This window comes from Amblyomma maculatum, chromosome 1, assembly GCF_055883805.1.
Source record: "Amblyomma maculatum isolate TAMU_Amacu chromosome 1, ASM5588380v1, whole genome shotgun sequence".
Lineage (NCBI taxonomy): Eukaryota > Metazoa > Arthropoda > Arachnida > Ixodida > Ixodidae > Amblyomma > Amblyomma maculatum.
This window is the reverse complement of record NC_139344.1, coordinates 15337106-15361741: the sequence shown is the minus strand read 5'-3', so window position 1 is coordinate 15361741 and position 24636 is coordinate 15337106. Positions and strand designations below refer to the sequence as shown.

Sequence of the window (24636 nt, the reverse complement as noted above, 5' to 3'; positions counted from 1 at the left end):
TCATTTATTTTTGTTCTCCATAGAGTTAATACAAGACGGAAGAGGGCGGGAGCATTGGGAGCACGATTTGAGGAACGGAACAGACGGTCATCATAGCAGAAAGAAAAAGGGAGGCACTGGCACAAGATTTAAAGCCGTGCGCCTCCAATACTGCTCGTTTTCTGCGGCTGCTTGTGTAATTCGAAACATTCGAAACAAACATTTTGGGGCTTGGCGCTTGGCGGTACCTGTAGCATGGCGACGTCCAGCGTGAATGAGGCCGATGACTTGAGTGCTGTTTGCGAAGATGTCAACCCCTTTTCCTTTCAGCGCTTCGTGACCACGCGTAGCTCAGCCACAACGGAACACAGTGCATCGGATAAGCTTTCGAATTTAATCTCTGGTGGTCAGCATGTGCGCCAAACGCATCGAAAGTTCCTTGTTGTGGTGGACGATAAGCCAAAAGGTATGGAGGATCTACAAAACAGTATTAGCTCTTTTTCCACTAACGTATTAATTTAGTAGTTGTTCAGAAGCGGAACAGTATAGGATACTACTTTTTGAGGCAGGAGAAGTGAACTATCATACAGTTAAAACCGAGCGATAAGCAACTCATCAAAGTGACACCAGCACGCCGCGTTTTGACCATACCTCGTACCATCCCACACTCCTGTCTAGAGCGCTGGGACAGAGCGCTCTGTTGTGCAGTTATGGCAGCCCCAGTTGCCTGGCTGGCCCGATTCATCTTTTAAAGGAACGGGGAGTTAAACGCGACCTATGGGAATGCGCATGCACAAGCTACGTTCCGAGCCCTTTGCTGCCTGTAAATGAGTACTCCCCATGATCTAGACCCTTACTTTAGGCTCACAAAATTCTTGGTTTCGTTACACGCAGCATGTTTCATGCTTGAAATATGTGTTCCGTGTTCGTCCGTGCAGTGCCTATAATAATTTTGAATTAATTACTGATTGGCATCCATACAAGCGTGCAGCCATACAGAAGCTTTGCAGTGAAGAAAGGCTCATTTCGGTCAGTGGGTTTCAAACAAGGGCCGCCACCAGTTTGAGGCAGTCGCTCTGCCAGTGGAGCTAATTAGGACAGCTTATAGGTGGTAGAGCAAAAGCAAATGAAGTAAAAATAGTGTTCGTCCAATGGGAAATCCTCGAAGAATTGAGAGCCATACTGTCTGCTGCCCATTTCTATTAGCTTGTTTGTGGTAGGGCTGCAGCCCTGGACAAGTGGTACCGGGTTCGAAACCCAGCTATAAAGTTTTCACAGAAACTTTGAAGTTGAAAACTTCTTCCTTGGTTCGAATTATTCAATGATCACATCACAAAACCTGTCACGAACATATCAATTAAGCCCACTCCTATTTATTGACTGAGCAGGGCTAATTGACAGGTTTGTAATCATTGTCATGTGATAATTGCACAACTCGGACCCAGAATGAATTTTTCAACTTTGAAGTTTGTGTGAAAGCTAGCTTTCACACGCAGCCGTATATGACTACACTTGACTGGACGTAATTAACCCACTTACTACAAATCGACTTCATCTTTGGGGATTTCACTAAACATTAGACCATCCAGCACCTTGCACTAGCCCCTATTTAAGTATATCAGTAAATTTCATACTATCACCTCTACTACAGCCACTAATTACATTACATTGCTAACCCAAGAATCGGCAAGCAACAGCTTGTTATGGCATCTATTAACAGGTACCCCCAGTTCATAAAAGACAGTCTTGTGAAAGCAAAACATTTATTATAGATGCCATCTGTCTAGAGTGAGCATAGATAACTGAATTACAAATATGCAAATCACTGTGCTTTATAATCACTTTCAAGCCATAAATCAGTAAATGAGATCACCTAGCTGTTTCCGAATATAATGAGAATGTGATTTGCATTACAAGACATGCCACTTGTTGAGGAATATCCTGCATAGTGGTGTAGTACAGCAGCTGGCCTGTCTCTCATAATAGCACAGAGAGCATAGCTGTTCTCATGCCTTTTCTAGCCTGCTCTTTTAACCCCTTCTTCATAGGTCAGTTCAGGTGTCCTTCCAGAATGAGACAGCTACTGTGCCTTTTCTTTACTCATAACCACTTACCACCCATAAGAACACTAGTACTTAACTGTTTTGCAAAATTAAGTGGTTGCTACATTCAGAGCCTTTCTCCATTTGAGGTAAATGGGCACTTCACTAGTTCATATATAGTACCTTTGAGAAAAAAAATTGCAAGGGACTTTAGCAACTAAAGTAGTGAAAGGCAAAAGCCTGAGGTCTCTTCTTGTCTAGCATTCCTGCCATCTGCAACCCCACACTTGAACGCACGCCAAGGAACGCCACGTGACAGGAGCGATGGCTTACCATCTAAACGCACATTTTTCAGAGATACTGTGCCTTTCCTCCAGGAATCTCATCTTCTCTAGCGTTGCTGCCATCTGCAATCCCACATTTGAACACGCGCCAAGGAATGGCATACGACAGCCGCCGCAAAATTCGGTGGCAGGCTAGCCTCCACCGCAAGCGGCGTTGACCTACCAGTCCCAGCCCCAGCCCCAGCCCCGTAGGGCCAGGAACAGCCACCTTTCACAGAGCACGCATTCAAGTGTGGCATTGTAGATGGCAGGGACGCATCCCGCCTCGGCCAGTCAGAATGCCTCAAAAGCGGGACACACTTTGTCCACGACAGCATGAGCCATTAAAGGCTATCGCCTTAAAATGGCAACATCAAAGTGCGATGATATGAGAAAAATGTTTTGCTTGCTCGGAGCCCTCCACTACGCCGTCTCTCATAGCCCGAGTCGCTTTGGGACGTTACTCCACAAACCAAACCAAACCAATTAGTATGCCTTGCGTTCCTGTTTTGCAGTGCCAGAAATGCATATTCTGTGTTGCAGCAGGCGAGAGGTGCGACTTTAAGGGCTAAGACAGTTGGGCAGACTAGCTGGTTCTGAAGCATCGCGAAGCGAACAGCACAATCTAAGACACACAGTATGAAAAACACTTTGTGCTGCTCACTTCTTGAGTTTAAGGAGCTCCTTGAAAAATTGCACCTCAGTTGCACTAAACTTGTATACAAAAGAAGGTAAAGCATGCTTTTTATATTTTTCTTTACATGGTGCTGACATTCCACTAAAAAGAAGTAGCACACATAAAGAGACCTCAGTCACTGGACCTAATTGCGCATCTGGGAGCGGTGCCAGCCAGACGACCCTCTTTAAGTGACACCGGAGATGGCAGCTGCCTTTCCAGCACTGAGCAGGCCAGTGCTACCGAGTCCAACCTTATTCAAGAACTACCCCCTGTAGTACCTGGAGCACAGTACCACCTAGATAAGGTGAGCAGAATTGTATATGTTACATATTTGCAAATTACTGGTAAATTTGGGTGTCTAACTAGATGCTGTTGCTTTCACCTTACCTTAATGGAGGACAGAAAGTATAGGCATTTTTTTATGCTTGCTTCAGTCGGGCATCTCTTTATAATTAGTAATCTGTAACTGGGTGTTAAAGAAGTGTATATAGGCACCGTGCAGAAACCCAGGGGCAGCACTCGCGGCGAACAGGCAGCGCCACGAGTGGGCGCCGGAGGATGTTTGCAGCGACAGGCACGGCCACCTGGGCAGGGCGCGCGCTTGAAAGAGGCGGCTGTGGGAATGTAATTGAGGTCTACGTAGCAAAATGGTGGCAGTTTTGGCCAGCTGGCGTGATGTAGTGAAGCATAAACAATGTAGGAGCCACACAACGCAAGATGGAGAGACGCGGATGAGGTTTGGCTGCCTGCTGGACGTTTATTTCTAGGCTGGAAACACGAGAAATGGAAGACGAATGAAGGAGAAGCGCGCGCAGTTGGAAAAGGCCGAGCAGAAAACAAAAGGGGGGGGACTTGTGACAGGCACTCTACTGTTTGATGTCACCTGCACTAGACTACGTAATGTGCTAGAATTCAATCAAACATCCAGCACCACTGGTTGTCGTGTGGTGGAAAAGCTTAAAAATGTCTTGTTAATTATCAGCTCACTTTTTAGGACTTGGGACTTGTGTGTGGCATGCACACTGAGTGGCATTTTCTTTTCGTAATGCACACATTTAATAGCCACTTTCTGGTTTCCCTTCCAGGGACCCTTTAATTAACGTTAAGCACCTACTCCATTATTATAAGCCTACCCACCTTTGTGGATTCCGTCGAACTTAAGAGCAATACTATTCCCGCTTCAAACTCATGTTCAGTTGGCTATCACACCACCACCATCTTAAATGCTAGCCTTCCTGGTTATCTGATTTGGTAGAGCTACTACCTCATTAGGCGGTTGTCTTGGTTTGAACCCCGCATAAACAAATTTTTCGTCAACACGGAGAAGTTTCTGTGAAAGCTATATAGCCTTGCTTTGTAGCCGTATAGCTGCACTTGGGTGGATGCTAATGAATAATCACTCCCCTATAACTAAATTAATGTACCAATATTGAGAGTCCTCTGCAGTTAGCTTTTCATAAGTAACGATTGCAAGTGTTTTTCTGAGCATGCGAGGCCGTTTATCATAGGTGTGTTATTTTCCCTGTATTATCCACACTATTTGAAGTGGATAAATTATTCTCAGTTTCTTGGGGCTCTGATGCATCCGATGATTGGCAGGGGTTCTTTCACATTAATCAATAACCTGTCAGGTGATGCTGTATTCAGCAGCAGCAGCAGAAATTGTGGGTACGCCTTTGCTCTTGCAGTGCTTTCCTCTCCTTCGGCTTTTGACGCAACAGCACCGAGCACTCAATGCTCATGCAATATTATTAAAAATATGGAAGGCTGTACCACATAATGAGATATAAGGTGCATATAATGAGGTTTATTATTTCCTTCTGGGACATTCAAGTCTTGGGGCTTTTCGTTTTGAGATTGTTGTTATCCTGAGGATTTGCTCGTCTATTAGAGTTAGAATACAGCCCATTGCCTTCCCATTTACTTCTGTTTGTCCATTCTTGCTTTTACTGCAGGATGAACAACTGTGTGTACTTTGAAATTGATAGAGTTTTTTTTTTTTTTTTTTGCTTGTTTGGGCCGCTAAAATGCATGCTATGTGCCTCTGTCAGCATTATCTAAATGGCCTCAGTTTGCATATGAAAAGATCTTTGTTCTGGTTACTATAAGTAAAAAAATTACTTTTGAAGAGGTACATTATTAGTAGCATTGCATTAATAAGTTTTAGAAGGTATTGGCCTGCGATTATTCGAGAAACAAATGTTTTACCTTATTACTGCTTAATACAAAAAGTGAAATCCAGTCCTTGAGTGATGTGTGTGTGTATGAGGGGGGGGGGGGGGGGGGAGGGGCTGTCTTGATTCACTAGTTGGCTGCCATACTATGTTTATAAAATTTAGGACTGGATGTTTTAACAGTTAAAACTAATTGGACATTAAATATAAACTAACCTTATTTGAACAGGCTATTTTTGACATATTCTGCACCAAACCACGTATGTACAGCCCCTGTTAAAAGTATATGGCCTAAGAGGTTTGCTTTCAATATGCTCAACAGAGCTCCCTAGCACATCTGGCAGTCCTAAGGATGGGAGGTTCTAATGCACGAGGTTCTTACTCTTGCAAAAGATTATGGTTGTTTGAGGGTGCAAGACAAGGCACACTGCTGGACTCTGGAGCAAACCCCCTTTGGCTGTATACTAATCATCATCATCATCATCAGCCTGACTATACCCACTGCAGGGCGAAGGCCTCTCCCATATTTCTCCACTTAACCCGGTTCTGTGCTAGCTGCATCCACTTGACCCCAGCGAACTTGTTAACCTCATCCGCCCACCTAACTTTCTGCCACCCCCTGCTACGCTTTCCTTCCCTTGGAATCCAGTTTGTTACCCTAAGCGACCATCGGTTATCCTCTCTTCGCACTACATGTCCTGCCCATGCCCATTTCTTCTTAATTTCCACTAGAATGTCGGTAACTTGAGTTATTTCTCTGACCCACTCTGCATGTTTCTTATCTCTTAATGTTACCCCTACCATTTTTCGTTCCATAGCCCTCTGGGTTGTCCTCAACTTAAGTAGAACTCTCTTGGTTAGCCTCCACGTTCCAGCCCCATAAGTGAGTACAGGTAAGATGCAACTGTTATACACTTTCCTCTTTAGCGATACCGGTAAGCTGCTAGTCATTATCTATGAGTGCTTGCCAAATGCGCTCCGTCCCAATCTTATTCTTCTTGTTATTTCCTTTTCATGGTCCGGATCTGCGGTTACTACCTGTCCTAAGTAAACATATATTCGCCTACTACTTCCAATACTTCGCTACCTAATGTAAACTGTTGTTCCTTCCCGAGGCTGTTGAACATTACCTTAGTCTTCTGCATATTGATTTTCAAGCCTACCTTTCTACTTTTCCTGTCTAGGTCACCAATTATTATTTGCATTTCATCCCCCGAGTTGCTTAGCAAGGCAATGTCATCAGCAAATCGCAGATTACTGAGGTATTCTCTATCTACCCTTATCCCTAACTGCTCCCATTCCAAGTCTCTGAATACTTCCTCTAAGCAAGCTGTGAATAGTAGTGGGGAGATTTTGTATCCTTGCGTAACACCTTTCTTTATGGGAATTTTGTTACTTTCTTGATGCAGAACTATGGTTGCTGTGCAGCCACTATATATATCTTCCAGCACTTTCACGTACGGCTCGTCTACCCCCTGATTTCGCAATGCCTGCATCACCGCCGAGGTTTCAACTGAGTCAAATGCTTTTTCGTAATCAATGAATGCTATGTATAAGGGCTGGTTATATTCTATCACCTGATTGATGGTATGGATATGATCGATAGTAGAGTACCATTTCCGAAAACCTGCTTGATCCTTTGCTTGATTGCAGTGTAAGGTTGTCCTGATTCTATTAGCGATTACCTTAGTAAATACCTTATACGTAACAGACAGTAAGCTGATTGGTCTGTAACTTTTAAGGTCCTTAGAGCCCCCTTTCTTATGAATGAGGATAATGTTTGCATTCTTCCACGGTTCCGGTACCGTCGATGACACCAGGCACTGCGTATACAGGGTGGCCAGTTTTTCTAACACGACACCCCCCCCTTCTCTCCCGTCCTTCAGCAAATCTGTAGTTATCTGATCCTCTTCAGCTGATTTCCCCCTTTTCATAGTTTCTAATGCTTTGTTGACCTGGTCCTTCGTCACTGGTGGAACGTCTGACTGGTTTTCTCTACCGCCAATCTCGTTACGGTCCGGACTTCTTTGGCTACTGTAGAGATCTGTATAGAACTCCTTGGCTACTTTGACTATCTTGTCCATATTCGTGATGACGTTGCCCGCCTTGTCCCTTATCGCATGCATCTAGTTTTTGCCTATGCCCAATTTCTTTACCGCTTTAAGGCTTCCCCCGTTCTTTACAGCATGCTCAATGTTCTCCATGTTATACTTCCTTATATCAGCCACCTTGCGCTTATTGATTAGCTTTGATATCTCGGCCAATTCAACCTGGTCTGTTGGATTGGAAGCTTTCATACTCTGGCGTTTCTTAATCAAATCTTTCATCTCCTTAGACAGCTTACCGGTATCCTCTCTAACTATCCTACCACCTACTCCTACCGCACATTCAGTAATGATATCTCTGAAATTATTGTTCATTGCTTCTAGGGTAATGTCGCCATCTTCGGTTAGAGCTGAATATCTAATCTGTAGCGAGATCCTGAACTCTTCTGCCCTTCCCATCACCGCTAATTCGTTGATGGGTTTCTTTCTTACTAATCTGTTGCGTTCCTTCTTCATATTTAGGCTAATTCGGGACCTCACCATCCTGTGGTCACTGCATCGCACTTTCCCGATTACCTCTACATCTTGAATAATGGCGGGGGTTGAACACATTATGAAGTCAATTTCATTTTTAGTCCCCCCGTTAGGACTTCTCCATGTCCATTTCCGGTTCTTTCGTTTGCTGAAGAAGGTATTCATGATTCTTAAGTTATTGCGCTCTGCAAACTCAACTAGTAACTCCCCCCTTCTATTCCTAGAACCAGTGCCATAGTCACCTACTGCCTGATCTCCTGCCTGCTTTTTCCCTACCTTGGCATTGAAGTTGCCCATTAGTACTGTATACTGTGTCTTTACTTTTCGCATTGCCGATTCTACGTCATCGTAGAAGCTTTCAACTGCCTGGTCATCATAACTACATGTAGGTGCATAGGCCTGTACAACCTTCAGTTTATATCGCTTATTAAGCCTAATTACGATGCCTGCCACCCTCTCATTAATACTATAGAATTCATCTATATTACCTGCTATATACTTATTGACAAGGAAACCTGCTCCTAGTTGTCGCCTCTCTGGTAAACCTCGATAACACAGTACATGCCTATCCTTCAGTACAGTATATGCCTCATTCGGCCTCCTAACCTCACTAAGCCCTATGATATTCCATTTCATACCCTCTAGTTCCTCTAACAGCACTGTTAAACTAGCTTCACTAGCTAGGGTTCTAGCGTTAAACGTTGCCAGGGTCAGTTTCCAATGGCGGCCTGTCCAGCGGAGGCTGGAATTCTTAGCACCCCCTGCTGCGTCACAGGTCTGACCGCCGCCGGGGTCAGTTGTTCCGCAGCCGCTGGTGACTGAGGGCCGGGGTTTTATGAAGCTTATCATAGGAGGTTGCGGCCAATTACTGCACCATGGTGGCCAACTCCTGTTCTGGTGAGGGAGTGTGTTTCCGGAGGTGTTCATTGGCATCAGGTCGCACCCCAAACCTGTATATGCAATTCCATCGACACGCGGATTTTTTTTTTCTTTTTCTTTTTAATCCGGTGGAGAATTGTGCGGCCCCGGGATTTGAACCCCGGTCCTCTTGCAAGCGAGGCGGATGTTCTACCGCTACGCCACTGCTGAAGGACCGCTGTTGTTTTTCGCCTCCATCAAAAAGCGGCCAGGATCCGTATCAGCATCCTCAGCAATCACAACCACTAAGCCACCTCAGCGGGGCATCATACCTTGAAAGACGCGGAGGTGTCACCGAAGAAAGCTGGCTTGTTGGCCCCCATGAGAACCAGGTTGAACAGGTCCTGCCACTGGGGGCCCAGGGCATGTGCTGCGATGGCCACAGCCAGGCCTGGCTCTGAGCCTGTAAGCAGGAAGGTCCAAGTGCCCGCCTCCCGCAGGCTCTGGATCCAAACCATCACCGACTTGGGGCAGGGCCGAACCAGCTCACTGGGAGTCTGCAGCAAGGTTCGGGCCCGGGGACCATCCGGACGGTAGAAGCGGACGATACCTCCAAGAAGATCGTGCCACAGCGGCTCTGCTGCTGCATCTGTCTTTGCTATGTCTATACTAATGATGGGGTCTTTACCAACCCTCAGCATTCAGAAAGATTGCTTGTTCTAGCTCCCTTTTTTCACAGAAGATTTTGTCAGACTGACGAGCTCAAAATATATATGAAGCATAAGTAGTGCACTGCAAATTGTCTTTGTGTATGTTATGGGCAGCAGTTGATAAGCAGAAAAGCTGTTTTAAATTGTTCTTTCTGGGTGAAGTTTATACCCATCTTTGGTTAGCACACTGAGGTTGTAATTTTATAAACGTACTTCAGGATATTTCTGGTGTTGTTTCCATATATTAATTGCTATTAATGTACCTGAAGGTATGCTTGCTGGTTAAATATCGAGGATTTCCTCTGAGAAGCAAAACATATTGGAGGAACAAGCTGTGCCTTTGTATAAGAATGCCAACTCACCAGTTCACTTTTCTTTTTCCAACCTTTTGTCAAGGAGAGTTGTAATGCCAATTTAGGCATGTTTCATGAATCATTGGTGAGGTTAGTATGCTACTCATGCCAGCTGTGAAGCCTGTGATAAATATTTTATATGTTGTGTTTAGTAGTTTAGTAGTTGATTATCTAATAGTTGCTGGTGGGTTTTTGGATGATGCAGGACCTCACTGAAAGACTTGAAGAAAAGAACAAGCAACTTCTAAGGCAGCTGGAAGATGCACAAAAAGTCAACAATGAACAGTTGAGAAGGCGGGTGTCAGTTTGTTTTATTGCAATGCTTTTAGTGCTGGTACTAGGTAAAACAAGCCGATAAAAAGGATGCAGAGGGCTAAAGGATGAAATCTATTCGGCGCATAAACTGTAGTGCGTCAGCACAACTTTTTGTAGCGCAAATCTCAAACACCGGGCTATACTGTCTGTTCACCCACCAAACGGTGTTCACAGAGACCATTTCAGTGTATGCTTTGCATGTTTAAACGGAATAATGGGCTTGCAAGGGGTCTGTGTCACGCAGTACTGTCCAAAGTCAGCCTTTTAAATTTGGCAAGCTGGTTTTTAGCCACTTTGCATTTTTATTTAGTGATTTAATAAAATTGAATTGAAAATTAATTCAGTTTCATGTTGCTCAATGTCTAGAAACCTAGTCATATACCAGGAACCTTTTATCGCTGACATTTTGGCTTTTCGTACATGAAAAACTAAGAATGAAAAAAATTAAATCAAATGAATGCATTATTTTTCTAATTGTCACTGCATGTTCCCAATTACTTGTCTTTGGTCTTTGGGAGCTATCTTTGGACCATCAAAGCTGTATTTTGTATGTCAAGGCAGAAATAGCTGCTGCTTGCATGTGGTCCTTGTGATTTCTAAGGCTTCCTCGGGAATATTTTCTGCGGCAGCTATGTTTAGACAGCAACAACTTCAATTTCAGGTTCTGTACCAGAGCAACAAAAGCTAATCTTCATTTTTAGATGATCGCCACAACTCATGAAGCCCACAAACATTGTGTGGTGGGTTGTAAGTAACAGTTAACTCCTTTGATGTCTAAACGGTCACTTTGTTCTCATTACGTAATGTTTACTAAATATTGCATAATTATTGTCTCTTGGATAGTTTACCTGGATCATTGGTTTGTTATTATTGACAACATTTTATTTTTGTAAGTTTTATATCTGTGATTTGGATCATGTCTGCAACAAATTTGATGATTTGTTTTTTTATTGTGAAACAGCTTTATGTGATGGCCTATTGTGGCTGCAGGCTGAAGAGTTTAGAGGAGCAGCTGGAGCGGCAGCAGGCCAGAGAGCGGGAAGAGACTGCTGCTTTGGAGAGGATGATCCAGCAAATAGAAAGCAGCCTCAAGGCAGCCCTGGTACATATCGCTGTCATCAATCTTTCTTTCAGTTTTCTTTCAAAGTTTAAAGTGCATTGGTGTGGTGTACTGGGCAGTTTAGAAAATGCACCGCTTTCTTCACTGCCATAAGTGGCCCTTGCAAAATCATGGCTTAATGAGGTTTGTGCCTGCTATATTCGCTCACTTCGCTCTTTCAGGACCATGGAGAAGAACGGGCCATTCTGAAGGTTGTTAGAAATTTTAATGAAAGAAGTCATTGCACTATCTTTCTATAACACGGTTATACTTCTTACAGGATATTAATAAAATTTGTGCAAGAACAATACAAAATGGTAGTGAATGGCATTGATATATAGGCAAAAAGTTAAAAAAAATTTGAAGATATGCAAAATATGACACATTGCTCCTTTTCTCACTTGTGAAAAGGTTGCAGGCTCAGTTATAACTATCTTCTTTGGCGTTCTTTTGCACCAGTGGTCGTAAGTTCCCATGGTTCTTGTGCTAGTTGAGGGAACCGTTTCAGTCAGTGGTGTAGTGTAAACATACTTATGCACTGCAAAAAATGTTTGTTTTGTGCTCAATTTCCTTCTGCTCATAGCACAGCTTGCATTTCTTTCTTTTTTTTTTTTTTTTTTTTTTTTTACGCTTTTTGCTGCTTGTGGAGCACGGTGGAGGAATGGCAGCTTGCTTGGCATAATCAAGATTTAGTGTCTGTTGAACGAGTTCTTTTTTAAAACCAGCATTTCTTGCTCGCTCAGAGATTGTTGGATACGACGTGCACTGGTACAGCTAACAGGATGGAGAGGCAGTTTTCTAGGTAGGTTGCATAGTAGACGAAATGGAGTGTCAGCTTTATCATCCTCTTTGTCCTGTATTTAGTCCTATATGCAGTGCCTTACATGGGGCACCAGTTATTTGCCTTTGTGCATCTTTGTGTATCTTTCTCACTGCAACTGTGATTGTTCTGGTCCTTCATATGATTGCTGTAGTAAGTTTTCTGGGAATATGACTAACCCGTGCACAACAATGTGCAAGGTTGGTCGATTGAAACTTGCCTTGCCAAGCCAGATGCAGCTCCAAGCTCCATGAAAATTTGTCCGTCCATAGGAAAGGAGCTCTGCTTTTGAGATTATGGAAAGGTGTACTAGTGGGCTGCTCAGCTGCTTCAGCATCATTTAACATGTTCACGACTTTGTGGCTCACCGCTTGGTCACGTCATATATTCATGCTGTGCTGCACGAATACTTAGTATTAGGAAAAGGTAGGAATACTTTTGAATGCAGCAAAATGCAGCTGAGGACACCAATGTACAGTCAAACCCACGTATAACAATATTGAAGTGCCATGGAAATATCATTGTTATAACCAATAACCGGGTTAGGCCGAAAAAATAAAGAAAACAATATAAACTACACATTTAATGAGGACGAGGTAGCTTGCACTTTTTATTTCGTAGCAGGAAGAAACCCGTAATCCATAAGTGTTGTCTGTTTCGTGACAATCTGGCCGACATCTTTCTGCAGTATATCCAACTGCTGAACATATATAGTGGAAGGTTCTTAGCAAAAACAAAGTCCCGCAGGGACTCGATCATTCTCAAAGCCTCCTGGTAAAACGCAACCTGCACAGGTTCTGATTCATCATCGTCGTCGCTACTGTCACCGTCCTCCACACCAGTGCCTGCTGCGACAACGGCCTCGTCTGCCAGCTCTTCATCTGTTGTGACTGTATTGTCGACTTTAAAAATTCCTCAAGTCCCAACGCGTCGCCATCACTACTGCTCACTGTGGACCAAAGTTTGGTCATCGCTGTGTCGGCAGGAGCTTCGCGACTTTTTGCGTTGCCGGCATCCTCAGCAAAGCCCGGCCCGCCTTCCTGAAGCAGTTCATGATGGTGGAGGAGCTTACTTCTGCCCATGCTCCAAAAATGAACTGCACTGCCATCAGGAGTGAGATCTTTAAATCTGACGCTGGTCGCTGTTCTCGTACAGAAACGTCGAGGCTCAGCGTGAGCCTGCTCAAAACACGTCGGCGATACAGTGCCTTGAATCAAGCAGTCATGCCTGCATTCATAGGCTGCAAGCCTGCAGTGGTGTTAGGTGGGAGGAAAAAACTTCCACATGCGAGAGCTTCTGAGCTGTTTGGTGCACAGTGCAATTGTCAAGCACCAATGCCACCTTCCTGCCTTCGCGCTGCATCCACTGATCAAACTCGACCACCGACTCGAGGAGAAGTTCGCGCGTCATCCATGCTTTCCCATTATGACCATAGGAAACCAAGATCCTTGCGGCACTACGAACAAAACGGGGATTCTTAGATTTCTCTATGACGAAGGCGCGGCACTTTTCGCTGCCGCGCCTTGTGTGCCATGTTGGCACACAAGGAAACGGTCGCGTGCAATTTGCTGTGCTTGCCATCCTTACAGGGGTCGCCTTTGACAGCGTGGATTTTTGACCGTAGCATCTGGAAAAACAGCCCAGTCTCGTCCCTATTGTACAAGTCCCGGTCCGCATATGCTTCTTGGATTCAGGGCAGTGTTTCCTCAAGCCACTTCTGCTTAGCGTCAACATCGAGCAGTCATGCCTCGCCCTCAACTGCTTTGTAGACGATTCCATGTCTCTCCTTGAACCGCTGAATCCAATCATCACCTGACTGCAAATCGGTGTTGCACAGGATGTATGCGAAGCGCTTCACTTTTTCTGCTAAAATCAGGTCACTAATCGGCAGGTTCGCTGCACAGGCGTTCAAGAACCACTGATAGAGCGCCTGTTCTATGTCTTTGTAGGCCCCGTATTGACCCCTTTTCTGGCTATCGTCCATTGCATGGGCAGCACTGGCATCGCTTTCATTCTCAATCTTGAGCGTGTTGCAGATGATTGTCGATACTATCGGTTGCACCAGGCCGTACTTGCACACCAAGTTACACACTTTTACACCGTCCTTGTGCTCATGTACAATGCTCCGATTAACTTCTAGCGGTATTGCCATTCGCTTCCTCTTCTGCTCCAGTTGTGTCACGCTTCCTGAAGGAGGATCCTCTATTGCTGCTCACGGAAAATCCAGGGCCAGCAAGATCGTGGCAACGATGATGGCACTCTAGGAGAACCATGCTAGGAAGACACGTGCAAGAATGTTGCTGCACGCCTGCCACAAAGCATGTGCAATTGCGAACCGGGGGCTTGGACAAAGCAAATAGGGGAGGATAGTGCAGTGCACCTCGGTCAGCGCACCCTCGGTATGAACTGCTCCACCGCGCAAAGGCAGAGAGGACGCAAGTTCCCTAGGCCACAGGCGGTCTCGAGGGGGAGCACTCAAAGCTCTTCCTCAGGATGGCTGTGCCTAGCAGCGCCTTATGCCTTTCCTCCTCCTCTGCGTGAGGAAGCGCTCCGTCCTCCCCCACGTCTCCATGGCATGCAAGCTTCCTCAGCGCACTCGACAAGCGCATTGGCTCGACGCGGTCTGTCCCGATTTCTTTTTTTCTTTAAATTGTTGCTGCATCGGCACGTCTCCGCATACGTGCACATTTTTGGGGTTGCTGCATTTTTGTTGACTTTCAGTGACCATATTTGATTGTAATAACTGATAATATAGTATGACACTATTATAATAATTGGTTTACTTGACCACAGACCACATGGCAAACCTGACGGTGTAGCGGCTGCCCATTGTTATATCCAATAGATCGTTAAAACCGGTATTGTTATAAGTGGGTTTGACTGTATCCTGCTGCACAAAGGGTTTGCTGCCTTTTACAAGTTAACTGGCTGTGATGGTAGTTTCTCTTTTACCTACTTTTTGCAGCAGCTTCTTTGCCAATTTTCGTGATGCACTGTGGTTGGCTGTATTTTGTTTCATTCATAGCCCACAGAGTTGTTGGGCTACCATGCATAATGTTAGTAATTGAGCTGTTAGAGGCATGAATGAACAACAAACCACCCCATTTTTAAGATTGCAAGTTCCTTAGCAAAAAAAAAAAAAACAAACTTGCATATAAACAGTTTACAGAGAGCAGTTTGCTTTTTGCACGACAGGTGGCACTAATAGAACCGCTTTCATCTAGTGTTCTGAGCCACAAACCACAGCTCTATAGCTTGTGTCAGATGTCACTTGAGTTTTAGGTAGACAGCTGTTAATGCAAAGTGGGCAGTGACCTTGTCGCATGTTGTCCACTCTCGAGGCATGAATGAACAACAAACCACCCCATTTTTAAGATTGCAAGTTCCTTAGCAAAAAAAAAAAAAAAAAAACTTGCATATAAACAGTTTACAGAGAGCAGTTTGCTTTTTGCACAACAGGTGGCACTAATAGAACCGCTTTCATCTAGTGTTCTGAGCCACAAACCACAGCTCTATAGCTTGTGTCAGATGTCACTTGAGTTTTAGGTAGACAGCTGTTAATGCAAAGTGGGCAGTGACCTTGTCGCATGTTGTCCACTCTCGATGAGGGGCGGAATGTGTAATTTGAAGCACTAAGCATATGCCTGTTACAGAGTAACACGTGTATATTTTGAAATAATGTTCTGCTCTCTACGTCTTCTTTTTTCCTCTAGGAAAGGGCCTCTGGTGCTGAGCAGTTGGCGCACAGTCTTAAACATGAAGTGAAAGTCCTACAGGTACTCATCATCTAAAATTTAGGAAGCCGAAGGTTCTGGTCAGCTTGTCAATTTCCTAAATTAAAGAGGAGTACTGTTTAATTTCCTAAATTAAAGAGGAGTACTGTTTAAAAGAGATCTCCCAAATTATAAAAAAATAATATATAAAAAAATTATATTTTCTGGCTTGGCTTTGATCTAATGGACACTGTGTTGACCTAATGGACACCTAATGGTACCTAGAGGGCTTCGTAACAAAGTTCCAGGTGCACGCCATGATGAGCTTGCATCAATTATGGAAATTATAATAGTTTAACTCTTTTGTGGCATCAGGGCATGCTGTTCTTGCTGATGGTGCTCGCTCTTAGTGCCCCTTGTGTGGTTGTGTCTTCTTGTGACCACAGTCTCCTTGTCCATTACTGTTTGACACACTTTTTTCGGAGAAAAATATTTTCAGAATAGTGCAACTGTCGTATGAACCAGAATGGTGTTCTGGCATGTTTTGGTATGAGAGCTTAGGGTACTTAAAATAGATTCAGAATGTCAGCATGTCTCAGTTGATATTTTGCAAATTTTTTGTAGGAAACTACCATGTAACTTCAGTGGATAAGCAGTTTGTTTATGTTGTTTGTTTGTCAGATTTCAGAATGAAAAGTGCACCAGTTTACACACGAAGACTTTTTATACTACAGAGCTAGCTTTTTTTCTTTCTTCTTCTTTTGCAGAGTGCATTGTTTCTAGCTTCAGCATTGCGTCTGCAGGGCATGCTGTGCAAAAAAGGAGTGTATTTTATTTAACTGCATATGTAAAGTGGTTTGTGACACTACACTAGTACAAGAGGGCAGTAATGTTAGCCTGAAATGACAAGCTGACACTCATATAAGCATGTGCAACCCACTCCCAGCTCGCCTAACAATGGATCTAAATATAGCTTTCATTTTTGCTGCTCTTAGTTTAAGTGCATTAAGCCATTTGTAGTTACTCTTCTCTAATTGCAATAAAACGCGTTGATTTTCTGAGGTTCCCGATTTAATCTTGTACTCCAAAGGCTGTTGTATGTTCTAAATACCCATGTTATAATTTCTTGCTTAAGAAGAATATGAATAGATGCAGTTTTCAATATTCTAACGCGTGGTATTGCTGAAGTATCAGCATCCTAAATAGGTTCTGATAGGCTATGACATTTATGTATACAATGTTCATCTCCTAATGAGCTAAAAATTTATGTAAATTATCCCACGTAACTTGAGCCAAAATATTAAAAGTAAAAGGTCCTTAAAATGCGATTTTAGATGCATGAGTTTGGCACTAGCCCTAGCATAACTGGCTATTTTTTTATCTTCCCCTTAACTGATTAATTATGTAACTTTTCAAATATGGGTTGCATATCACCAAGTGTGATATGCAAAGTCGTACAGCACCTTCAGAAACCAGTTATTAAACTATTTCCTACTCTAATGCTTATTGATATTTGTTAAATAATGGAGGAACAAACGAAAAGATTAGTGATACTATACCAGTAGCGAAGTGCATGTACATGAACAAGGATATGTAAGGGGAGCCGACAGGCAAGAGTCATTAATGCTGTTGTATCACACCCTAAAGGTGGAGCTTAAGTGTGCCTCCAATTTTTGTTCTTATGATTGTGCACAGAGACGTTCTGAAATGCTTGAATGCACACTCTTTGCGTGCCATTTTACCCTCTGTTAGTGGCAGTGTATCCGGCACCTACCAACATGCACTCCTGAGCAATATTTTTATTAATGCGATAGCATTAGGAATGCCAGTAAAGTGAAAACTTCCCGCCGCCGGTGTCCGACGTTGGTGTTTGTATAAAGCTTAACTTGCCAACTGTGGTAGGTGGCATCATCATAAATGAATTAAAGGAGCGATTATGAATAGAAATGGGATGAGAATAGAATCAGAATTACAATAAAATCAGGCTCAGAATTGGATTGTTTGGTGTCAACATGTGTGTGAAGTCTCTATCTGCCAGTTGAGGCAAGGGGTGTTTAGGAAGATTTTCCTTTCTTCACCTTGCTTTCATGGCAGGTGGTAGATGATCTCAGCAGAAATTAATGAAAGAAGTGATTGTAAATAGAAATAGAACACGAATAGAGTCAACATCTGAATAGAATTGCAATTAAAATACTAAAATCAGAATTGTAATAGATTGGCAAGTGAATGAAAAATGCTGTTCCCCTGCATGAATCCAACTGACTGAATGCCCCTAAGTTTTATTTGTTTTACTATCACTTTTCAGAAGGTTTCGTAGTCCAAAATCTTGGGTTCTTCCCTAATACACCTGAGTTTCAGGCCTTTGGTTGTTAAGTCACTTATTTGAGTTGCATTTTTCGGTGATTCAAGTTTCACCTTTCTTTTTGCGATGCGGGAAATTAACAAGTCAATGTGAGTAGTACTGTATCTGCAAGCAACGGAACACAGGTATTCAAAGAATGTTGCAAAAGGGTATTTTAGATATCACATCATAAAAGCAGTAGAGCTTTTCATATGAAGCACGCTACCTGTTTGAAATTGCTAAATAATTAAACTACTCGCAATGCTCGCAAGCCTTTCACTAATGTTTCCTTGTGTGTACCTGGTTGTAAAAAGGCTCTTGTGGGCTGAGGGTATGGAAATGCAAGGTGGCGTGCATCCGTATGCTGGCTCCCTGCCCTGTTCTGATACAGAACTTCATAAAGAATAGAATATAATATATTTCATAAAGTGGCTGGTATGTTTTTATATGCTAATAAGCAAGTGCATGTCATGTTCATATATATATGCCACCGGCATGTTTTAGAAACCTATGTGGCCTAAATTAATTTGGAGCCTTCCACTGTTGTGTCCCTCATATACAATGTTGCTTGGGGACACTAAACCTCATATACCATACCATACTGTACCAACTATAGCATATGCCTGGGACAAGCCTCATCCCTCCAAACCCTCCTTTTCTCCTCATAATACTGCTAGTACCTATAGATTATTCTGGTTCTCTGTTGTATAACATTTACATTTTATTACAGACAAAGAAACAGTTTTAGTTGATGACTCTGTGGTCTAAGAGTCATTTTGTTGGAAATGGTTCGGTTTGTGAGGTTTAACGTCCCGGGCAACTCAGGCTGTCAAGGACGCCAAAGTGGAGGGCTTTGGAAATTTTGCCCAGCTGGGGTCCTTTAACAGGCACTGGCATCATGCAGTAGACAGGTGCCTTTCTTTTCACAGTCATTGAAAAGTGGCCACCATTGTGCAGCTGAGGTTGAACCTGCATCCTTGATCACACTTAGTTCCCACGATGGGGCCATTCTGTTGGAGAGCCTGTATTTCTGTGGATAAGAAAGATTGTACCATATTTGTTTATTTTATTTTTTATTTTTTTCTGTACTGTAGGCACGCTGTAGGCAGCTGGAGAAGCAACAGCATGAAAGTTTACCAGAAATGACCTCTGACCTGTCTTGCAAACTTAAAGCTGCAGCGGACTCAGCAGAAGGTTCTCTGAGGTCAGTGTAGTGGTGCCTTATATCGAAGGGGGATTAACGTTTTGAAGGGGATCTTTGCCTTACTGGAGCCTCTCTTTTCTGCTTTCACTTTTCTTATAACATAGTTTTAATGCTCTGTGCAGAAATGTGAAGTTCCTTGCATCATAAATTTGTTACCTTTGCCAACAGTGCAGTTGATATTTTTTGTGTTGCCATTTTATGCGTACATTTTATGCATTCTATTGGTTACTGGCACAGGTTGAATGTTTCAGCTTAAATCGAAAAGAATCAGTAAATGTATGGTAATTAATATTTTGCAATTTATTTTAAGCCGAGAAGAACAGTATTGTTACGTGAAGACTCAATCTATTTACAGTATATTTACAAGGCTGCAACTGGCATAGCAGTGAGCAGCACCATGGAAAAACAGTCTCACTTCGTCGTCATCTATCTTGCCGCAAGGCAAGGGAGGAAAACACTTTGTCCTCATCTTCTCGTCAGTGTCTTTAAGCTGTATGCCACAGCTTGCTGGCCTTTGAGTACCGGTTACAGTAATCTGCGATTTGCTGATGACATTGTTTTGCTCAGCCGCTCAAGGACTGAAGGAGGATGACTCAGGCAGGAAAAACAGAACAGTGGGGTTAAAATTTTATCATTCAGAAAATTAATGTAATGTCCAATAGTCTAGAAAGGCAACAGAAGTTTACTATAGGTAGAGAGGCACTAGAAATGATGAGGGAATGCATCACTGTGGGAAGGTAGTGCCAGCTCATTCGGACCACGAAATTGAAATAAGTAGAAAAATAAGAATAGGGTAGAGCACATTTGGCATCATGAATGGCAGTTTACTAGTATCCCTCAAGCAGGGTTCTCTCCAGAGAATTTGAGACGTGGATATTTGATGACCAGGGCTAGGGGGTGCGGCCATATAGAGTAAATAGCTACAACACAGCAAATGTCATTGGAGAAAAAAACGACAGTAGCTCTTCTTTTGATTACAGTAAAATCTTGTTAATTCAGCCCTCAAGGAAAATGTTCAAATTATCCGAAAGTTGTAATTATTGAATAACTCTAAAAAACTGCTGAAAACCATTTGCATTACAGATTTTGTATAGTGAACACCTTGAATATAGTTGTGTGTACATTTGAAATTAAAGCTGTGCAACAATGACGATTTTTCATAGATTTTTCAAATGCTTTGTTTTGCGCACACTGTCAGAAATTTCGAAGAATTGCTCCAAAATCACAAGTGCCGCCATGGCACTTTTCGCAGTGCGATGCCATAGCAGTGGCGCCTCATTACAAACAGCCCCTTTGTGTTATGAAGATATTTCACTGCACAGATAATGACCCATCTGGTGAAGCATCCACAAAAACACAGCGGTTCAGCATACTTGAGGAGCGGAGGAAGCACGTGCATGCAAGAGGGAGAATATGAGTAGGCGTTAGAACAGCTAGAATGCCATTACACTGTCCCGAAATGAAACTAAAAGACCAGTGATGCGCACTACAGCATCTGAAGTGGCGTGACTGGCCACATCACACTCACAGAAAGTTGTCCCTGAGTATCGAAAACTTGAAGCCCGAGAGGTGGGTGGTGGTGGGTGGGTAGTTGGAAAGGTGGGCCGTCAGCCTGAGAGGTTGGCGGCAAAACTACCGCCATCCACTGTGGAGAGAGCCCTTCTCTCAATAGAGAAGTATATATCGGCTGTATCTTACTGGTACTTACCTATGGGGCAGAAACATGGAGGCTAATGAAAGGGGTTCAACTAAAATTGAGTACAAGGAAACAAACGTGAGTTACTGAAGCTCTAGTTGAAGTTTAAAAGAAATGGGCATGACCAGGGCATGTGATTCAAAGGCAAGATAACTGATTGTCGCTAAGGGTTGCAGACTAGTATCCAAGGGAAGGTGGGCATAGTAGGAACTAGCAGAAAGTTAGGTGGGCAGATGAGATTAAGAAGCTTGTTTGGATTAGGTGGTCGCATCTAACATAGGACCAGAGGGCTGCGGGAAAGGTCTTCGTGCTACTAGTGGGCATAGTGAGGCTCATGATGATGATGTCAACCACAATGACAGTCTGTTGCAAAGAAAAATGTAAAAAGCATGAAAGCCAGGAGGGCAGCGTGAAACAGTGGGATCATTTGAGACAGTCACCAGTGCAAACGTGAAGGCTGCACCTCCTAATCAATCTTTGTTTGCTAGCGTGGGGCTTTGTGCTCACAGACTTTCATCCTCCACTCAGAAACAGTGTTACTTGGCCACTGTATATGAAGACACTGACACCGTTTTTAACTGTAAAAGCCACCCTCAGCACAAATCATTTATGACTGTCACCAGAAAGTCATATTCTGACCTTTGTGGCAGTTCAGTACATGTCTGTCGTTGCCAGCAATAAATGAGCCACGTGATGTGAAGTGCTCCGACTTCTGGATTTCTGCTGCGGTCACTTTTTATTTCTTTCATAATTGAAAATTTGTTCTCATGAAGCATTTGCTAGTTTCACAGTTCCTTCCCTAAGTAATGCAGTGAGTAGCTTGTCGCAAGCTTGGAATATTTAAACATTTATCACAACTAGATGAAGATTACAAGAAAGAAAGGCTTGGTTCCGCTCGCCCAAGCATGGCACGCTGCTTTCATGTGTTTTGTTCTTTAATTTTTGTATAACCAAGTGTTTGGGAATTACCTTTCTGTTTTGTCTCATGGCCTCGTTAGCTCTCAAGCGGTGATGGAATTTCTTCCTGCAAGCACTACTCTAATATATCCAGATGTGCTTTAATTACTGGGGCATCAACTGCTCTTGCTAACAAACAAAGAGGAACTCAATTTAGCCTTTGACCACACAGCGATACTCATAGTGACGACCACACATCAGTATTGCAGAAAAGAAAATTCATCCATACTAAATAATAATAGCCTAAAAAAAAGAATATTGCATTCTTCAATAAACATTAAAAAAAATCTACCAATTCATTATAGAATAAAAGTTGGAAAATCCTTCTCGTAGGTGCTGTTGGGTAATTTGTGCATCCCACCATACCATCGTTTCAAAGTGTAAAAACTTCACACATTGAAGTTTGAAAGAAGTTGGAGTCTGATCGTGTTTTTAAATGATTGTTACCTGTTCTCTTTTGTGTCTCTAGGTCCCTGCTGGATGGTGTGAGCCAATTGCGACTTTATTCACAAGTACTTGAAAGTTGGAGTAAAGTGCAGGAAGACCCCTCTTGATGATTGCTTAAAACTAGGGACCAAGATTCACGGTTTATGTACAGGCACAGTTAAAAAGGCAAGACATTTGCATGAAGGCCTGCAGCCGCAGTGTATATATATTTTAGCATGTCATTATACTACCATCTTTTCATATACTAGTGTGTCTGCGATCATTGAGTTATTTTGTCATAACTATGTTCAAACCCTCATTGTTACCCTTTGCAGTGGGGAAATAAAATTCTCATTCCTTGACTAAAGCTGCTCGTTAGTCTCTGGTTGCTCTACTACCCATTTGCATAGTTTCTCAAGTTCCAGAAAGCTGTCCAATGTTCTGTTACTGAATTATAACTAGCAAGCATTTTTGTGTGTGAAAAGAAGTGAATAGGCTTAGAAGTATATGGCCTTTGTGCAGAAAAGCAAACTACAAAATCTTGTTTGGGGCTGGGACATTATGTCTTCATTTAAGTGTGTCTGGTTACTGCTGCATGAGCTGTAGAGTTATAGCATGGAGAAATTTGGAAAAACTCATAGTTTGTGGATTTGTACTGTAAGTGTGGTTTTTACTTTGAGGACAAGATCCTGGATTGGGCCTTGAGAGTAGTGAAGATGTACCCAGCCTAGGACCTCCCTACCTCCCCTGCTGCCCCCTTCCCTTTTGGGGTAAAAATAATGTTGCCATTCCACTCACTCTACTGTTAGTTACAGGTTCTTTTGCTGAAGAAAGCTGCTGTAATCACCTGAGTACTTTTCTGCAGCAGTATCACTTTCACGCTTAACTTTTCCTGTACTTTTAGCTACACAAGTAAGGAAGAAACACATGGAAAGCTAACCATGAAAGAACACCGATGCTTGTTTGAAGCATTTGTGTTAGTCAAGCATCTCTTTGCCTGACAAATAATAGCTGTGCATTTGGGAAATACCTGCAAACAGAAAGCTCTATACAGCAGAAATCCTTTAGAACTTACTGCTGGGATAGTTAGTGCATGACAACTGAATAAAAATTAATTTGTCAGTAAGCACTACTACTTGTCACAGATAATGACAAGTAGTAGTGCTTTTCCTTGATAATCCTTTTGTCCTTCCTTTTGACTATCAAGGATTATCCTTGATAGTGATAATCCTTTTGTCCATGTTGGCACTTCTTTCAGTTGGCAGAATTCTGTATTTGCTTAAAAAAACTGTAAACCATAGTATGAAGCGAGTCAAGCTCAACAGGTTACCTTTCAAGGACATCGAAAGCTTCAATGGGAGAAAAAAATAGCTTCAACTACAGGTATCTGTGGTGAATCACCATATTAGTACCTTTCCATTACTGTTTTGTTACGAACAAGCTTATTAGTCTTGTAATGGATCACTTATGTGAAGCAATGCTAAAATTGCTATAAACAAGGTACCTTTTGGCTTGGAGGAAGATTTTAGGCAAATTGATGTGTGCATAGTAAGAGCAAAGTGTGAAAACCAGAAAAATGATTCCTCACTGTCGTTACTACATGTGGGTAGCCTTACCATGATGTTGGAATTGGTGACGTTATGTGTGAAGTCACAAATTCAACCACTTCTGTCTGAATTGTGAATTCTTTCATGCAGTTGCAGGCCCGTGGTTAAAAATAAATTTGGGCCGTGAGCTGGAAAACAGGCAGGTAATGGCAAGGGTATAGTCAGTTGCACTAAAGGAATAAAATGTAATGAAGTTGAATTTATAGTCCCTACGAGGCTTCCATCCTGTCATCTACCAAAATGGAAGGGCCTATCAGGAGGGTTGTGTGAGTGTGCCCATTAAAGAACTTGGTTATTGCATACATGGTGATCACACTTCTTAGGTGAAACAATGTGCACACTGGTCAGCAAAGGAGAATGTGACAAGTGCACATCCTGATACTGGTTGCAGCATTGCACCACACAGCAAGTGCGAGGGGACTAGGCCATGCTTGTGCCATCAGTGTTCATGACACTGGGTAACTACCTTCAGCTTCGTCTCAGTAAGCTTCCCCTCTTTTGACTGTAGAAAAGACTTCCTGCATTTGTTGCCAGATTTATTTTTAACTTCTTTTGTGTTGCCAGCAGCCAACAATTTCCAAAAATTTTACAACTTGTTGAAATTGTTTTTATCAAAAAACATTTAGCAATGGCTTAGGTGAAGCTTCTGTTCTGCATCAAATTGTTTCAGCTGCACTACGATGGAACGGTACGCATGACTTTTGCTCTGCTAGGCCAGGATATAAATAGCGAAAGCTCGGCTCGACGTCTCTGTCACTTCA

The 24636-nt window shown here is 42.9% G+C and overlaps 2 protein-coding genes across 2 annotated transcripts in view; one reads left to right on the top strand and one right to left on the bottom strand.

The window, feature by feature from the left end:
* Window positions 1–366, bottom strand: part of LOC146201818 (alanine--glyoxylate aminotransferase 2, mitochondrial) — a 64353-nt gene extending 63987 nt beyond the window's left edge. The window contains exon 1 of the mRNA XM_084587781.1: window positions 228–366. The gene's annotated coding sequence lies outside the window, so the exon portion shown is untranslated. The remainder of the gene's footprint in view (window positions 1–227) is intronic.
* Window positions 47–22635, top strand: LOC146201817 (uncharacterized). The gene is made up of 7 exons (XM_084587782.1): window positions 47–445; window positions 3131–3327; window positions 9903–9991; window positions 11003–11114; window positions 15645–15707; window positions 19080–19189; window positions 22312–22635. Exons 1-7 carry the CDS (start codon window positions 235–237, stop codon window positions 22394–22396), a joined length of 867 nt encoding a protein of 288 aa, XP_084443908.1. The 5' UTR covers window positions 47–234; the 3' UTR covers window positions 22397–22635.
* The last annotated feature ends 2001 nt before the right edge of the window (window positions 22636–24636 follow it).